This window comes from Thamnophis sirtalis, unplaced genomic scaffold (assembly GCF_051295495.1).
Source record: "Thamnophis sirtalis isolate CommonGarterSnake01/CBP01778 unplaced genomic scaffold, rThaSir2_p1.2 scaffold_5, whole genome shotgun sequence".
Lineage (NCBI taxonomy): Eukaryota > Metazoa > Chordata > Lepidosauria > Squamata > Natricidae > Thamnophis > Thamnophis sirtalis.
In genome coordinates, this window is record NW_028261385.1 from 2,260,284 (window position 1) to 2,276,224 (window position 15,941).

The 15,941-nt window shown below is 47.0% G+C and overlaps 1 protein-coding gene across 3 annotated transcripts in view; it reads left to right on the top strand.

Moving 5' to 3' along the window:
* The first annotated feature begins 9,959 nt into the window (after positions 1-9,959).
* CA9 (carbonic anhydrase 9) overlaps positions 9,960-15,941 on the top strand; it is a 31,667-nt gene continuing 25,685 nt past the window's right edge. For 2 of the 3 annotated variants that reach the window (XM_087715210.1, XM_087715209.1), the window contains exons 1-2: positions 9,960-10,343; positions 14,151-14,189. In XM_087715210.1, coding sequence (XP_087571336.1) covers positions 10,226-10,343; positions 14,151-14,189 — 157 coding nt within the window. In that variant the 5' untranslated portion in view covers positions 9,960-10,225. The remainder of the gene's footprint in view (positions 10,344-14,150; positions 14,190-15,941) is intronic. The other variant, XM_087715212.1, reaches the window with a different exon arrangement.

Below are 15,941 nucleotides of genomic sequence, written 5' to 3' on the forward strand. Positions count from 1 at the left end.
TGCTACCAAATGTGATGTTCCCGTGGTTCGCCCATGAGGCCAATGTGGAGAAAAGACAGGACACGATCTTTCTCGGGATGAGGCGACCCAGATTGGGGTCTGGTAGCCCCTTTTATTGAGATAGGACAAAGGCAGGAGGAGCAATAGCATGTGGTTAAAAACAGCCTGTAAAAGTACAATTTCTAATCTACTGCTCAGTCTATATATGGTCAAATCCTGGGCGTCAATGGTAGGGCACATCTCAGGATGTTATGTTATGCACTATCAGGATGTTATGGGGTTTTAGGAGTTTGTTTTCTCCTGTGTGGTTCAGCGTGGCTCTGCATGCCCTGGTATGAACTGGGCCATGGGTGACCCACACCTACACAAGGAACTATATTACAACATGCGACCAGGGCCGGATTTAGATGAAAAGAGGCCCTAGGCTATTCCACTTATGAGGCCCTTTCACCTCCCATTTTTAAGTTTGTAAATTACACGAGAGGCAATAAAATACATCATTACTGTGATATATATCAATATATATCAATATATATAGCTGGCCTCCCGACGGAGGGCGGCTCTGCTCTGCGGCAAAGGCAGCGAGGCCAGCCGCCTCCCCTGCTGCGCTCAGCTGCCCGGCTCGGCCCCCTCGCTCTCACCTGCCTGGCCGCTGGTGGGCTCCGCGTCGACGGGGCGGCTATTGGGAGCGGCCGAGCCTCTCACCCGACCGCCTGTGCCGGGAACGTGGGCGGGCTCCCCAACTGCCGCGGCGCTGGAACGATCTTAACCAATACATTTTTATGTTTGTTTATTAGTCATATGCATAGAATTTCTCCTTATTTTCGGTTCAGTGTTTTAGTGTTCACTGTTTTTAGAATAGTGTAATTTTAATTTTGCTAACAATTTGAATGTAGGCCCCTCTTGATCTTGAGGCCCTAGGCTGAAGCCTAGTTAGCCTATAGGGAAACCCGGCCCTGTTTGCGACCCATCATGTGACCCAGGGGCCCCGCAACCATTGTAAATATATGCTGATTGCCAAGCGCCTGAATTTTGATCACGTGATCCTGGGGATGCTGTGATGGTTGTACGGAGAAAAATTTTTTTATACAAGATTACTATGCTAAGATCTATGAACAAGAGAAAGTGGAAGAGGGAGGCGTTAAAAAGTATTTACAGGATGCTAACCTTCCCCAGATATCAGACGAAACTAGAACAATGTTGGAAAGTAAAATAACAACGATGGAGCTAACGGAAGCACTTAAAAAACAAAATAATGGAAAAGCCCCAGGTCCGGATGGACTACCAGTGGAATTCTACATAATATTTGAAGAAACCTTGTCTCTCCCACTCTTAGAAGTTATGAATGAAGTGATATCTGAGAGCAGAATACCTAAATCATGGTCAGAAGCATACATTGCATTGCTACCTAAGGAGGAGACTGATTTAACACAAACCAAGAACTATAGAGCAATCGCTTTATTAAATTCAAATTATAAGCTATTTGCATTTATATTAGCAGAGAGTCTTAAAAAATACTTAAATAGCTTTATCCACTCAGACCAAAATGGTTTTTTTTTAATCAAAGAGCCAAATTAAGGACAATATGAGAATGATTTTGAATACTTTGGAATACTATGAGGCTCATCCCAAAAAATAAATGGCCTTGATGTTTCTTGATGCACAGAAGGCTTTTGACAACGTGAATTGGCAATTTATGTTCTTACAATTGGAACAGATGAACTTTGGTAAGAAATTTATCCAAACCGTACAAATGGTATATCATAAACAAACAGCAAAGATAATGGTAAATGGAGAATTGACAGATTCTATTGAAATAAAGAGAGGTACAAGACAAGATTGCCCATTATCACCGTTACTTTTTGTCTTAACGTTAGAAGTTTTAAACGGAAAGATTAGAGAAGAAGAAGAAATAAAAGGAATGAAAATTAAAAAAGAAGAATACAAGCTACAAGCGTTTGCAGATGACTTGGTTTTTATTCTTGAAGATCCACTAGAGACAACACCCAAATTGTTAAAAAGAATAGAGGAGTACGGAAAAGTAACAAGTCTGAAAATAAACAAAGATAAAACAAAGATTTTGACAAAGAACATGTGAAGTACCCGTGGTTCGACCATGAGGCCAATATTGAGAAAAGACACGGACACGAGCTTTCTCGGGATGGAGCGACCCAGATTGGGGGTCTGGGAGCCCCTTTTATTGAGATAGGACAAAGGCAGGAGGAGCAATCAGCATGTGATTTAAGACAGCCTATCAAACTACAATTGCTAATCTACTGCTCAGGGAAGTTCTGTCTATATATGGTCAAATCCTGGGCGTCGTTGGGTAAGGCACATCTAGAGTGAACTATCAGGATGTTATGTTATAAACTATCAGGATGTTATGGAGTTCTGTTTTTTCCTGTGTGGTTCAGCGTGGCTGCGCATGCCCTGTTATGCACTGGGCCATGGGTGACTGCCACACCTTTCCAAGGAGTTATATGACAACAAGAACATATCATCAAGACAAAAGGAAGAGTTGTCAGAAGCTTTGCAGATTCAAATTACAAGCAAGGTTAAATATTTGGGGATATATTTATCATCTAGACGTAGTACTCTTAAGGAGGACAATTATACTAGACTAAAACAACAAATTGCGACTGACTTGATGAAATGGGAAAATCTACAACTATCAATGATAGGAAGAATCTCTACAATTAAAATGAACATTTTACCCAGAATCTTATACTTATTCCAGACAATCCCAATCAGATTGGGTGAGGACTTTTTTCAAGATCTAAATAAAATAGTTTTGAAGTTTATTTGGCAAGGGAAAAAAGCAAGAATAAAACTCAAATTGTTACAAGATGCTAGAACTAGAGGAGGATTGGGCTTACCTGATTGGGAGTTATATTACCAAGCAATAAACCTGATGTGGATTAAGGATTAACACTAAAAAATTCTAGATTATTGAGTGTAGAAGGTCATGATTTACTGTTGGGATGGCATGCTTTTTATGGTATAAAGGAACTAAAGCACATGGTTATTTTAGAACATATTATATAAGCAAGGCTTTGTTATTAAATTGGAAAAAGGTTAAAAGATTACACTACTTAAAAATTCCAGTCTAGATATCAACGATTGAAGCATTTTCATACCCAATAATATATTGTTGAAAGAAATGTCCTTTTGGGTTCAGCTCCAAGTGGGGAAGAAGACACTGGAGACATGGAGGCTGCTTGGAAAGATGGTTTTAATGGTGGACAGGGCCACATGGCTTGAGCCCCGAACAGAAAAGGTGATCACATATTTCAATGTTGATGGAGAAGAAGAGAGAAGGGCTGAGGAAGGGGCTTGCTAGGCTTTTTATACCCTGTTCAGTCCCACCTCTCTGTTTCCTGTTCCTGTGTAAGAAATGTATTCTGACTGGTTGTCAGACTCCCATGGTGCCATGCAGGGGGCTACTCTCTAGGCTGTGATGAGTTCTCAGTTGCCTTGTGGTGAGTTGAGTAATATCCCTTCCCCCTACAGTTGCAGTGAGGAGAAGTCTTTATTATGTAAAGTGGGCTAGCCTGGCCATCTTAATGGCCCATTAGTTGGGGATGGGCAGAAAGCTATAGGCAACTATTCTATCTTTTAAAACATGTTTCTTTTCACATCCTGAGAAATATTCTGCCTTTTCAATATTTCCTAAGATATTTCATTTTTCTGGGAGAGGGCTGGATGATAACTTCCCACAATATAAAAAGGAACAAACAGATATGTTGAAATACTGAATGCAGAGGGTGAACTCAAATCTATTCAAGAGCTGAAACAAGAAGGAATAGAAATGAATTGGTACTCATATGTACAGATACAATCTAGATAGAATGAAGATAGAAAATCAAAAGGTCTTTATGAGAAAATGACTGAGATCAAATTTTAACAGGTACTGATGAAAAAGTAATTAAAAATATGGATATTTACAAGAGGAACAAGTTAAAGAAACTATGATAGCTTGGGGGGGAACTTTGGGCATGGGATTGATTTAGAGAAATGGCAGAAATTATGGTCTCAAAATTATAAAATGACAATGTCTACTGCATATAGAGAAAAATTGTATAAGATGTTTTACAGGTGGCATCTACCCCCAATGAGAATTGCAAGAATGTCCAAGAATATATCAGAAAAATGTTGGAAATGTCATCAGACACCGGGCTCATATTACCACATGTGGTGGACTTGCATTGAAGCTAAAAGATACTCGACTAAAATTCACATGTGGTTGGAGAAAATGATACACAAATACATAGATCTTAAACCAGATATTTTTTTATTGGGGATTATACCAGAAATTTATAACAAAGACTTAAAATATTTCATTGTAAACGTTTTAACAGCAGCTAGAATCGTATTTGCAAAAAACTGGAAAAATGAAACAATACCAAACAGGAAGAAGTTATTTGAAAAATAATGGAGTGTGCTGAAATGAATTAATTGACACTTGAAATTAGAGAACAAGAAGACGAGCAATTTTATAAGGTATGGGATTTGTTTTATGAGTGGTTGGGGGGAAAAAAACCTGGAAATGAAAAATGTTTTAATTGAAGGAGTTAAGTGATAATACAATTATGTTGTGAAATAGATTAATAATGATACAATGAAAGACTGATATATATATATATATATATATATATATATATATATATATATATGTGTGTGTGTGTGTGTGTGTGTGTGTGTGTGTGTGTGTGTGTGTGCGTACATACATACATACATACATACAAACATATATATATATATGTATGAATTGAATAATTTAGAATTTTTTGTTTTAAAATGGATAAGGATAATGAATTTATGTATACTTGATAGAAAATTGATGATATAATGTATAACTCTAAGTATATATTATAAAGATATTTTGTTGTTGATAAATAATTTTAATAAGGAAGTAATCAAAAATTGGTATATATATATGAAGTGAGTATTTAGAATACCTTGTTGAAAAATGAAGGAATAACATCTTTGTTTGAATGCATGACGTACAAGGACAATAATGAACATACTGGATAGATGATTGGTGGGATTATACATAATTGAAAATAGTGATATACAAATGTAAATAGTGGGTAATTTTTTTTATATTGTAAAAATATTCAGAATGGGATAAGTGATTATATAAAAGGTATATTGTTATTAAACAGAAAACCAAGAATGTAAGAGAATTAGGTTTATTGAAAAAAAACATTCATCGCAATTGAATATATGTTGTGCAATGAAAGTGAGGTATTTAGTTACATTGGATGGAAAATCTGTGATTGTAAATGTAATTGAGAATATGGGTGCAAAAACACTTGTAACCAAACGACATGCTGTATGTAATGAATGAGAATCTTTTTTATGTTGTTTTTTTATGTTTAAAAATAAAAGAAAAAATTTGGAAAAAAAAATCTGGCAAATCCATGCTGACTCTTGGAAATTGCTTTATTCTTTAAGGATTATTTGGTTTGTTCCAGAGCCTAAGAGAAACGCCACCAGAGGAGGCTGTGGGCAAAGCACTTCAGGAGTGGATAACAGCTCCCCCCCCCCTCCCTCGCTTCCCTCGTGTAAACCAGACAGGAACGAAGACTAGATGGACTAATTCTACTTTATTGTAAAGCAACATTAATAGCAGAATCTTGCCAGTCTGCAGGTACAAACTTCCCAGCGTCCCTTTTAACCACCTGATCAGTTAGGGCAAATCTTTCCTCTATTAAGTCACTGAGGACTTCTGCCTGTCTTATGTGTGTGTGTGTGTGTGTGTGTGTGTGTGTGTGTGTGTGTGTGTACGTACAGCCAAGGTGGCGCAGTGGTTAGAGTGCAGTACTGCAGGCCACTTCAGCTGACTGTTATCTGCAGTTCAGCGGTTCAAATCTCACCGGCTCAGGGTTGACTCAGCCTTCCATCCTTCCAAGGTGGGTAAAATGAGGACCTGGATTGTTGTTGGGGGCAATATGCCGACTCTGTAAACCGCTTAGAGAGGGCTGAAAGCCCTATGAAGCGGTATATAACTCTAACTGCTATTGCTATCTATCTATCTATCTATCTATCTATCTATCTATCTATCTATCTATCTATCTATCTATCTATCTATCTCTATATCTCTGTCTGTCTGTCCATCCATCCATATCTCTTATCTATCTATCTATCTATCTATCTATCTATCTATCTATCTATCTATCTATCTATCTATCTATCTACCTACCTACCTACCTACCTACCTACCTACCTACCTACCTACCTATCCGAGGTGGCGCAGTGGTTAGGATGCAATACTGCAGGCCACTTCAGCTGACTGTTATCTGCAGTTTGGCAGTTCAAATCTCACCGGCTCAAGGTTGACTCAGCCTTCCATCCTTCCGAGGTGGGTGAAATGAGGACCCGGATTGTTGTTGGGGGTGATATGCTGACTCTGTAAACCGCTTAGAGAGGGCTGAAAGCCCTATGAAGCGGTATATAAGTCTAACTGCTGTTGCTATTGCTACACAAATTGAGGTGGCCTTGGACTGGACACTTTCAGTCCGAAGTTGAATATTGTTTATTACCCAGGAGATGGAAAGATGGAACGGGTTCCTTTTATAACTAGAAAGTTTACAGGGAGAACAATACAATGCAATCAATGGCACCTCAGACGAACCTAGACACCCCCCTCCCTTCTTGGTAGCCCCTCTTCTGAACTGCAGACAGGTACCCACAGCTTCCCTACAGCTCTGAATGCCAAGCCAGCAAGCTTCCATTCCCGCTGGGGGCGGGGGGGGGGAATGGGGACTGAAGAGCAGATAGCAATGGGAAGAAAGAAACTCCTCTCTTTCCTTGCTCTTTCACCGCAGTCGCTGGTCTGGAGCCACGAGTGAGACCCACCAGTCGGGGATACGGCGTTGGGGGAGCGCCCGTGAGCTTGGCGAGAGGGAAGTAAGCGAACAAGGCGAGCAAGGCTTCTTGGGGGAGACATTCTTCCCAACCCCCGGAGGGAGGGGCTCTCTTGGGGACCCCCAGAGAGTCCCTGACCCCTTTGGCAGCGGGCTTCCGATTGCATGGCCTGCTCTCCGCTGAGCAATTGCTCGAAGGGGCGGCCACTTGGTGCCCTGCCCGGTGCCCGTTCCCGGAGAAGCAAAAGACTCGCCTCGAAAGGCGTCAGGTGGGAGCGCGACCTGGCACGTCGGGGGGGCTTGGAGGAGCCGGCGGGGTGAAGTTCTTGCAGGCTCCACCGACAGCTGCTGTCGGGGGGGCGGGCGAGACACGGCCACTCCGGACAGACCGATCTGTACCGAAGCTAGGGCGGTCCAAACGGCCGTCTGGCGATGCCTGAAGGAGCCGGGCTTTCGCTGAGCGGACCTGGGGCGAGCAGAGAGAGGGCCGAGTCGCCGAACCCCGATGCTCAAAGCCTCCGCGGGGAAAGGCTGCCCGCTGGGAAGAGCGGCGGTGAGTGGCTGGGACTCCAGGACCTGGTCCTGTGATTTAGGAGGGGCGAGCAAAGAGGGGCGGCGCGGTGCTTCTCCATAGCCTCGCTCGCCCAACCCCGATGCTATCCAGGAGGGATTCGCTTATTCAGACAATGCCCGATTCATCTATTACGGGTGTTTCTCAACCTTGGCAACTTGAAGATGTCCGGACTTCAACCCCCAGAATTCCCCAGCCAGCGAATGCTGGCTGGGGAATTCTGGGGGTTGAAGTCCGGACATCTTCAAGTTGCCAAGGTTGAGAAACACTGATCTATTATTTCTCATTTATTCATTATTTATACACCGCTCATCTGGCTGTTTGGGGCGACTCTTGGCGGCCCTCGTTGGAGGCTATAAAGCGCCCTGATCGAAGTGGCGCAGTGGTTAAATGCAGCACTGCAGGCTACTTCAGCTGACTGCAGTTCAGCTGTTCAAATCCCACCAGGCTCAAGGTTGACTCAGCCTTCCATCCTTCCGAGGTGGGTAAAATGAGGACCCGGATTGTTGTTGGGGACAATATGCTGACTCTGTAAACCGCTTAGAGAGAGCTGAAAGCCTTATGAAGCTGTATATAAGTCTAACTGCTATTGCTATTGCTCTATCTATCTATCTATCTATCTATCTATCTATCTATCTATCTATCTATCTATCTGCCTATCTATCTGCCTATCTATCTATCTATCTATCTATCTATCTATCTATCTATCTATCTATCTATCTATCTATCTAATCTATCTATCTATCTAGGTGAAATGAGGACCCAGACTGTGGGGGCGATATGCTGACTCTGTAAACCACTTAGAGAGGGCTGAAAGCCCTATGAAGCGGTATATAAGTCTAACTGCTATTGCTATTGCTCTATCTATCTATCTATCTATCTATCTATCTATCTATCTATCTATCTATCTATCTATCTATCTATCTATCTATCTATCTGCCTATCTATCTATCTATCTATCTATCTATCTATCTATCTATCTATCTATCTATCTATCTATCTATCTATCTATCTATCTATCTAGGTGAAATGAGGACCCAGACTGTGGGGGCGATATGCTGACTCTGTAAACCACTTAGAGAGGGCTGAAAGCCCTATGAAGCGGTATATAAGTCTAATTGCTATTGCTATTGCTAAAATTATAAAACGGTTGCACCCCGGCTGGAGCCCCAGATCAGGGGTGGGTGGAAGGGCTGCTGCTACTGCTGCATCTGGGGCTCGATCCGGCCTCAAGAGCAGCGCTGCCATTTACAAAGAGGCTCAGCCAGGATGTTGGCGTGGAGTTTCAAGGAAGCAGGAGGTGAGCTGCCTGCGGTACCCGTGGCGCGGGAAGAAGGCGCTGGGGATCGCTCACTTCCGGGATATTTTGGGCCAAGCTCGTGTCTGACTCTTGGGTATCCCTACTAAGATCAAAGCAACTGGGATCAGGATCGATCGGAGTGCCGCGAGCCTTGGCTGTCCTGAGGAAGGTCCCAGGTCCCAGGTCCTTCCTGCGCTCCTCGAATCCCAGAAAGCCACTCTCGTCCCGCCGCTGCGAAAGGAAATCCTTTGCCCCAAGGTGGCGCAGTGGTTAAATGCAGCACTGCAGGCTACTGCTAGATCAGCAGGTCAGCGGTTCAAATCCCACCGGCTCAGGGTTGACTCAGCCTTCCATCCTTCCGAGGTGGGTAAAATGAGGACCCAGATTGTTGGGGGCAATATGCTGACTCTCTGTAAACCGCTTAGAGAGGCCTGAAAGGCCTATGAAGCGGTATATAAGTCTACTGCTATTGCTATTGCCCCGAGACTCATACTTTCAAAGTCCTTCTCGCCTTCCCGGGCTCGGCTGCGCCAATGCCTCTCCCCTTCCTCCAGGGTCGGTGGGTGGCAAAGAGCGCTCGCGGGAACTGGGAGGGCAGGAGCTGGATTCCTCTCGGCGCTCTCTGACCCAGAAGCAGGTTCCGGCGCCCGCATCTCAGGGACAATTGGGCAGCCTTTTTATTGCCCTGCAGCAATGCCGCTCGAGGCTCTGGGTTCTGCCCAGAGAAATCGGCGGAACTCAGAGAAAAGACTTTGGGCGCAGGAGTCTTGCAAGCCCCCCGCTGCCCCGAGCCTAGCCTGATCCCGCAAGAAGAGCCGAGGTGGTGCAGTGGTTAGGGTGCAGTACTGCAGGCCACTTCAGCTGACTGCTATCTGCAGTTCGGCGGTTCAAATCTCACCAGGCTCAAGGTTGACTCAGCCTTCCATCCGTCCGAGGTGAGTGAAATGAGGACTCGGATTGTTGGGGGCGATATGCTGACTCTGTAAACCGCTTAGAGAGGGCTGAAAGCCCTACGAAGCGGTATATAAGCGTAACTGCTAACTGCTAAGATCAGGCCGGTCCAGATCAGGCTCTGGAGTAGGGCACCGGCTTCCGGCTCAATCCACCAGGACGCACCGCGCAGAAAAGGGGGACGGGGAAAGGGAGGGCATGACCAGCCTACCGGTATGAGGACGGAGGCAGCCCTGCTCCGGCGGGGGTGGGGTGATCCCTGCGGCCACAATAAGCCAAGTGGGGCTGGGAGAGCCGCTGCGACCGGAGGCGAGAGTGAGCGGAGACGCTTGAAGCCTCGGCCAGGGCCGAAAGGGGGCACCTTCTTCCCGCGGAGCTCAGCACTTCCCTCCGCAGGCTAAGACGGGGCGGCGGGGCGCACCACTGCCCGCTATAAAAGGCGTTAGGCGCGTCCCTTCGAGGTCTGGGAGACGCTCCGCCGCCACGGACTCTCGGCCTGGCTGGCTGCACAGGCGACCTCGAGGACGGACGGAGATGAGTCCCGCCAAGAGGCTCCGGCTCCGGCTCTCCTCGCTCCAGCTGCTGCTGCTGCTCTGGGCCGCCCCGCGACCTTGCGCAGCGGGCGACGAGGAGGAGGAGGACGGCGACTCAGGTGGGTGAGGGGCGGCGGCGGCCGGGGCAGAATCCCCCTCCACGGCTTCGTTTCGGGCCATCACCTCCACCTGTTGCTTCAACGGTGGCCGCCGCTGGCAGGGCTGCTCCGATTCGGTCGGCCTGAGGAGGGGGCGACCTCCTCCCCCCGACAATCTGCTCAGTGGGGGACCCTCCCTCCGACCGAAGAAGCCCTACGGAATCCCTCCGGCTGGAAATTAAGGTTGTCGTTGGGCAGCGCCAATGACTGAACGGGAGTGGGCAACTTCCTGGGCACCAGAATGCCCTTGGGCTGCCCCATCGCCGGCGACTCCCTTTTCCCGGCGGTTCTGGAGCAAAGATTGCTCCGGAGTCAAAGTTTTAACCGCGCGCACGGCAGAGGAGGCGATAGCCGTGAAGACGCCAAAGGCTCTTGGAACAGAAGGGTCCCTTGAGGGGGGGGGGCTATGCGGGAACCCCCCTAAAATAACCTTAGTGACTGACAGGAGGTCGCCTGTTTCTTGCTTGGAGCGTTGACTTTGGTTCCCCGCTGGAGCTCTCGGGATTTTCACCTGCCATGAAGGCCAACGACGTGTGTGTGTGTGTGTGTGTGTGTGTGTGTGTGTGTGTGTGTGTGTGTGTGTGCCATGAAGGCCAACGACGTACGTGTGTGTGTGTGTGTGTTTGAAACAATAAGCGTTTCTATTTGGCTTGTAGCTCTGAAAAGTTCAACCTCTGAGCTCCAGAATGCAGGTGGCTATCTGGCTTGTTCAGCTGGGAAACTTTTCTTCCTGTTAGCAATCTTTTCGTAAGGTTCGGAGCTGCCCTCTCCATGTCCATGTCCAGGTTTTAGAGCAAATACCCTCCTGTTTCCCTGCTGGGTAATACAAAGCAATAGTTAGTTAGCAATAGTTAGACTTATATACCGCTTCATAGGGCTTTCAGCCCTCTCTAAGCGGTTTACAGAGTCAGCATATCGCCCCCAACAACCATCATTTCTCATTTCTCAAATGGGTCCTCATTTCACCCACCTCGGAAGGATGGAAGGCTGAGTCAACCTTGAGCCGGTGAGATTTGAACAGCCGAACTGCAGTCAGCTGAAGTAGCCTGCAGTGCTGCATTTAGCAGTAGACTTATAGACTTAGCAGTAGACTTATATACTGCTTCATAGGCCTTTCAGGCCTCTCTAAGCGGTTTACAGAGAGTCAGCATATTGCCCCCAACAATCTGGGTCCTCATTTTACCCACCTCGGAAGGATGGAAGGCTGAGTCAACCCTGAGCCGGTGAGATTTGAACCGCTGACCTGCTGATCTAGCAGTAGCCTGCAGTGCTGCATTTAACCACTGCGCCACCTCAGCTCTTATAGGAGGGTCCCTAATCTAGCCATCTCCTCCAATTATCTTTTGCCTGCTGAATATGTCCTGGGGAGGGTGCGGGGGGGGGGAGACCCTCCACGCAGCTATTCAATTTAGGGGGCTTCGTGTCTTGAGACATTATAAGTAGAGGTTCCATGTATAGGGCAGCCATATACCTAGTTGCTCAAAAGTAACTTTGGTTCTATTATGGAGGTTCTCTGAGTTAAGTTTGAGACTGCAGATGTCCCTACTGGGGACCATGGTCAGTGCAGAAGTTTTGAAAGCGATATTATTATTGAGCTCCAAGTAAGCAGGTGTAGGATTGCAGCCTAAAGACTTAATTGCAGAGTAAAATATTCTCCCCGTGGTGGTTGATTGGTGGGGCTGATCCTGAAGGGTTCCCTGCCATACAGTGAGTCAGTCCTCATGAAAAGGTTCCACACAAAGGCCCTTCCTTCTCCTTTCATTTCTCTTCCCTTCCGTGGAATGATGGAGCTCCTCTGGGATTGGCCCCTGGGGAAAAAGAAGCCGCTGGACGGAACTTGAGTCATGGTGTACAGTTGGGGGTTACTATGACTGCTATCTGCAGTTCAGCAGTTCTAATCTCACCGGCTCAAGGTTGACTCAGCCTTCCATCCTTCTGAGGTGGGTGAAATGAGGACCCAGACTGTGGGGGCGATATGCTGACTCTGTAAACCGCTTAGAGAGGGCTGAAAGTCCTATGAAGCGGTATATAAGTCTAACTGCTATTGCTATTTATATATCTCTCTCTATCTCTACCCCTCTCTCTCTCTCTCTCTCTATCTATCTATCTATCTATCTATATATACCTATACCTATACCTATCTCTCCCTATCTATCTATCTATCTATCTATCTATCTATCTATCTATCTATCTATCTATCTATCTATCTATCTATCTATCTATGTATATGTATATGTATATGTATATGTATCTCTATATCTCTATATCTCTATATCTCTATATCTCTATATCTCTATATCTCTATATCTCTATATCTCTATATCTCTATATCTCTATATCTCTATTAAAAAGAGCCGAGGTGGCGCAGTGGTTAAATGCAGCACTGCAGGCCACTTCAGCTGACTGTTATCTGCAGGTCAGCGGTTCAAATCTCACCGACTCAAGGTTGACTCAGCCTTCCATCCTTCCGAGGTGGGTGAAATGAGGACCCAGACTGTGGGGGCGATATGCTGACTCTGTAAACCGCTTAGAGAGGGCTGAAAGCCCCATGAAGCGGTATATATAAGTCTAACTGCTATTGCTAAACTGCAGGATCAGCTCAAGATCCCTGGAGTCTGGCTCTCTCACAGGGCCACTCGGGCTGGAGGGAGGTTGCCCCCACCTGGAGGTGAGATGGAGTCTTCAAAACCCCTTGGCCAGGGATTTATTTACCCACCCATCCCCGCTCTTTAAAGTCATCAAAACCTGTGGCCATCTCTACCTCTTACCACAATGGCTTTCCAGCTTTATTATGGGCAGGGTGGAGAGGTATAGTTGCAATTTCCTCATTGCACACTGCAAAGGATTTTATACCTGGGTCATTCAACCCTACCCCAACCCACAACACACACACCCCGCTTTGCCAAAAGCAGCTTGGCTGGGGCAGCAGCACAAGGAATTTGCCAACCAGTGCCTGGGTGGAAGCATCCCCCAGTCTCTTTTGAGAGGCAAAGATCTTCCCAAAGCAGAAGGTGGTTTAGACGGGCATTTCCTTCAGCTGGCTCCAGTCCACCCTGAGGACTCCTCTGGGGTCACCAGGGAAACCTGTGGAAGAGGGAGGCAGGCAGGCACTCTAGCTCTTTAGCCCACCATCCGACCTCCGGCCTGGGCTATCATTCAAGGTTGTGTCTGTATGTGTCAGCCTCTGCTTTGCTGCTGCTTCGGCTGCCATTGAAATGGGGAGGGGGGGCATGGTATTTGGGAGGGGAATACTAATTGTGCTGGAGGAAGATTCTGGAGTTTCTGCTGCCTGTCGGACTGCGCATGCGGAGGTGGTTTCCCGCCAGGGCCAACGGCACCGACATCCCATCTGGGTGATGCCTTTCGAAGTTATCTCACACCTGACACTTGGGAGAATTATGATTGGACTGTAACGGGGATGCCAATGGGTGGGGAATGGGTTATTCTATATATCATTTGCTTTCGCGCCTAAATAATCAGTCTTCGCTTTGCTACGCTCCTGATCATTTATAATGAGTAAAAGTACACTTGATTTCTATCGATGGAGTCTCGTGGTTTTCTTTCCTAATTATTCAATGGAGGAGTGCTGACAGTGTGTGTGTGTGTATGTGTGTGTGTGTGTGTGAATCAACCACGCTGTTCCCCCCATGACAGAATTAAAACGGAGTGGGGGAGGGGCAAGGGGAACCCCCCCCCCTTTTTGCTTTTGTGGCGGAGGGAATGGTTGGGGGCAGCAACTGGAGTCAGCTTCTCTTCTTCGCTCCCCAGGTGTTCCGAGGCACAAGGACCATCACTGGAGCTACCAAGGTAAAAGGCCTCCTCTGGCTCCACCCCCCCCCCCCCGGGCCCCTGGCCAGGTGAAGGCTGGTTAATGATCAGCTCTCCCCGGTCACACCTGCTACAGGTCTTCTCCGGCTCCACTGAGCCCAAAGCCTGCCTGGGCATATCTGGGCCTCAAGTTGTAGCAGCAGGGAAGGCCCGTTCCTGTCCCTCCCCCTGCCCCCCCCCACCCCCTGCAGCCCTACCTTAGCCCTTGTGGGTCATTCATCATGCCCACTGCCCGCATTCCTCCCTGCAGCAGAGGCAGTGAGAGCTGTCCTTGCGCTGAGCCCCCCACCCCCCACTCCAAGGGCATCTGACTGCATTCCATGGGTAGCTGCCTCCTCTCTCCCTCCTGCCTGCCCAGCCCAGAGCTGTCAGCCCACCTGCATTTACACGCTGGAGGGAAGCCAGGAGCCAAGGTGGCGCAGTGGTTAAATGCAGCACTGCAGGCTACTGCTAGATCAGCAGGTCAGCGGTTCAAATCTCACCGGCTCAGGGTTGACTCAGCCTTCCATCCTTCCGAGGTGGGTAAAATGAGGACCCGGATTGTTGTTGGGGGCAATATGCTGACTCTGTAAACCGCTTAGAGAGGGCTGAAAAGCCCTATGAAGCGGTATATAAGTCTACTGCTATTGCTATTGCTATTGCTATTGCCCATATCGACTCCCAGATCCCGGCTGCGTGGCGAGCATCGTAGCCTGGCAGAACCAGCTGCTTCCAAGGTTCAGCCAGTTCGCGCAGGCAATTGAGAGGTAGCTTTTGGGTCTTTTAAAGCCAGAGCTGGGAAGACGTGTGTGAAGTCCCTGACCCAGAAATAACCACCTGGAAGTTCTCCTTTTTGGTTCCACCACAAAACCGCGGTAGACTAAAGCGCGCTCGACGAAAGCGCGTACCTGACGTCATCACAGCGCGACGAAAACATCACGCTGTGAGCGGTAAAGTTAAAATTAACGCGAAAACCTTACCCTAAACCCCCCAAACCTAACCCTAAACCTAACCCTAAACCTAACCCTTAACCTAACGCTAAACCTAACCCTAAACCTAACCCTTAACCTAACGCTAAACCTAACGCTAACCCTTAACCTAACCCTAAACCTAACCCTAAACCTAACCCTTAACCTAACGCTAAACCTAACGCTAACCCTTAACCTAACCCTAAACCTAACCCTAAACCTAACCCTTAACCTAACCCTAAACCTAACCCTAAACCTAACCCTTAACCTAACGCTAACCCTTAAACTAACCCTAAACCTAACCTTAAACCTAACCCTAAACCTAACCCTAAACCTAACCCTTAACCTAACGCTAACCCTTAACCTAACCCTAAACCTAACCCTAATGCTTAACGTAACCCTAAACCTAACCCTAACCCTTAACCTAACCCTTAACCTAACCCTAACCCTAACCCTAACCCTAACCCTAACCCTAACCCTAACCCTAACCCTAACCCTTACCTTTACGTGAATCGGCTTGCCTTAAAAGCGCTTTTTAAAGCGCCCTTTTTTCTCCGCGGTCGTATTTGTCGCGCTGCTGATGACGTCAGGTACGCGCTTTAATCGGGCGCGCTTTAGTGGACCGCGGTTTTGTCGTGCCACGCTCCTTTTCACTCTATGCTGCGTTTTCTGGAAGAGCAGCAGAAGTGAGGCTGACCAGGTTCCCCTTTTCCTCCTTGTCAAGCTTTTCCCTAAGTCTCCACCCAATGTTCCCCACCCTCTGAGGCCGGTCAATGGCTCTGAG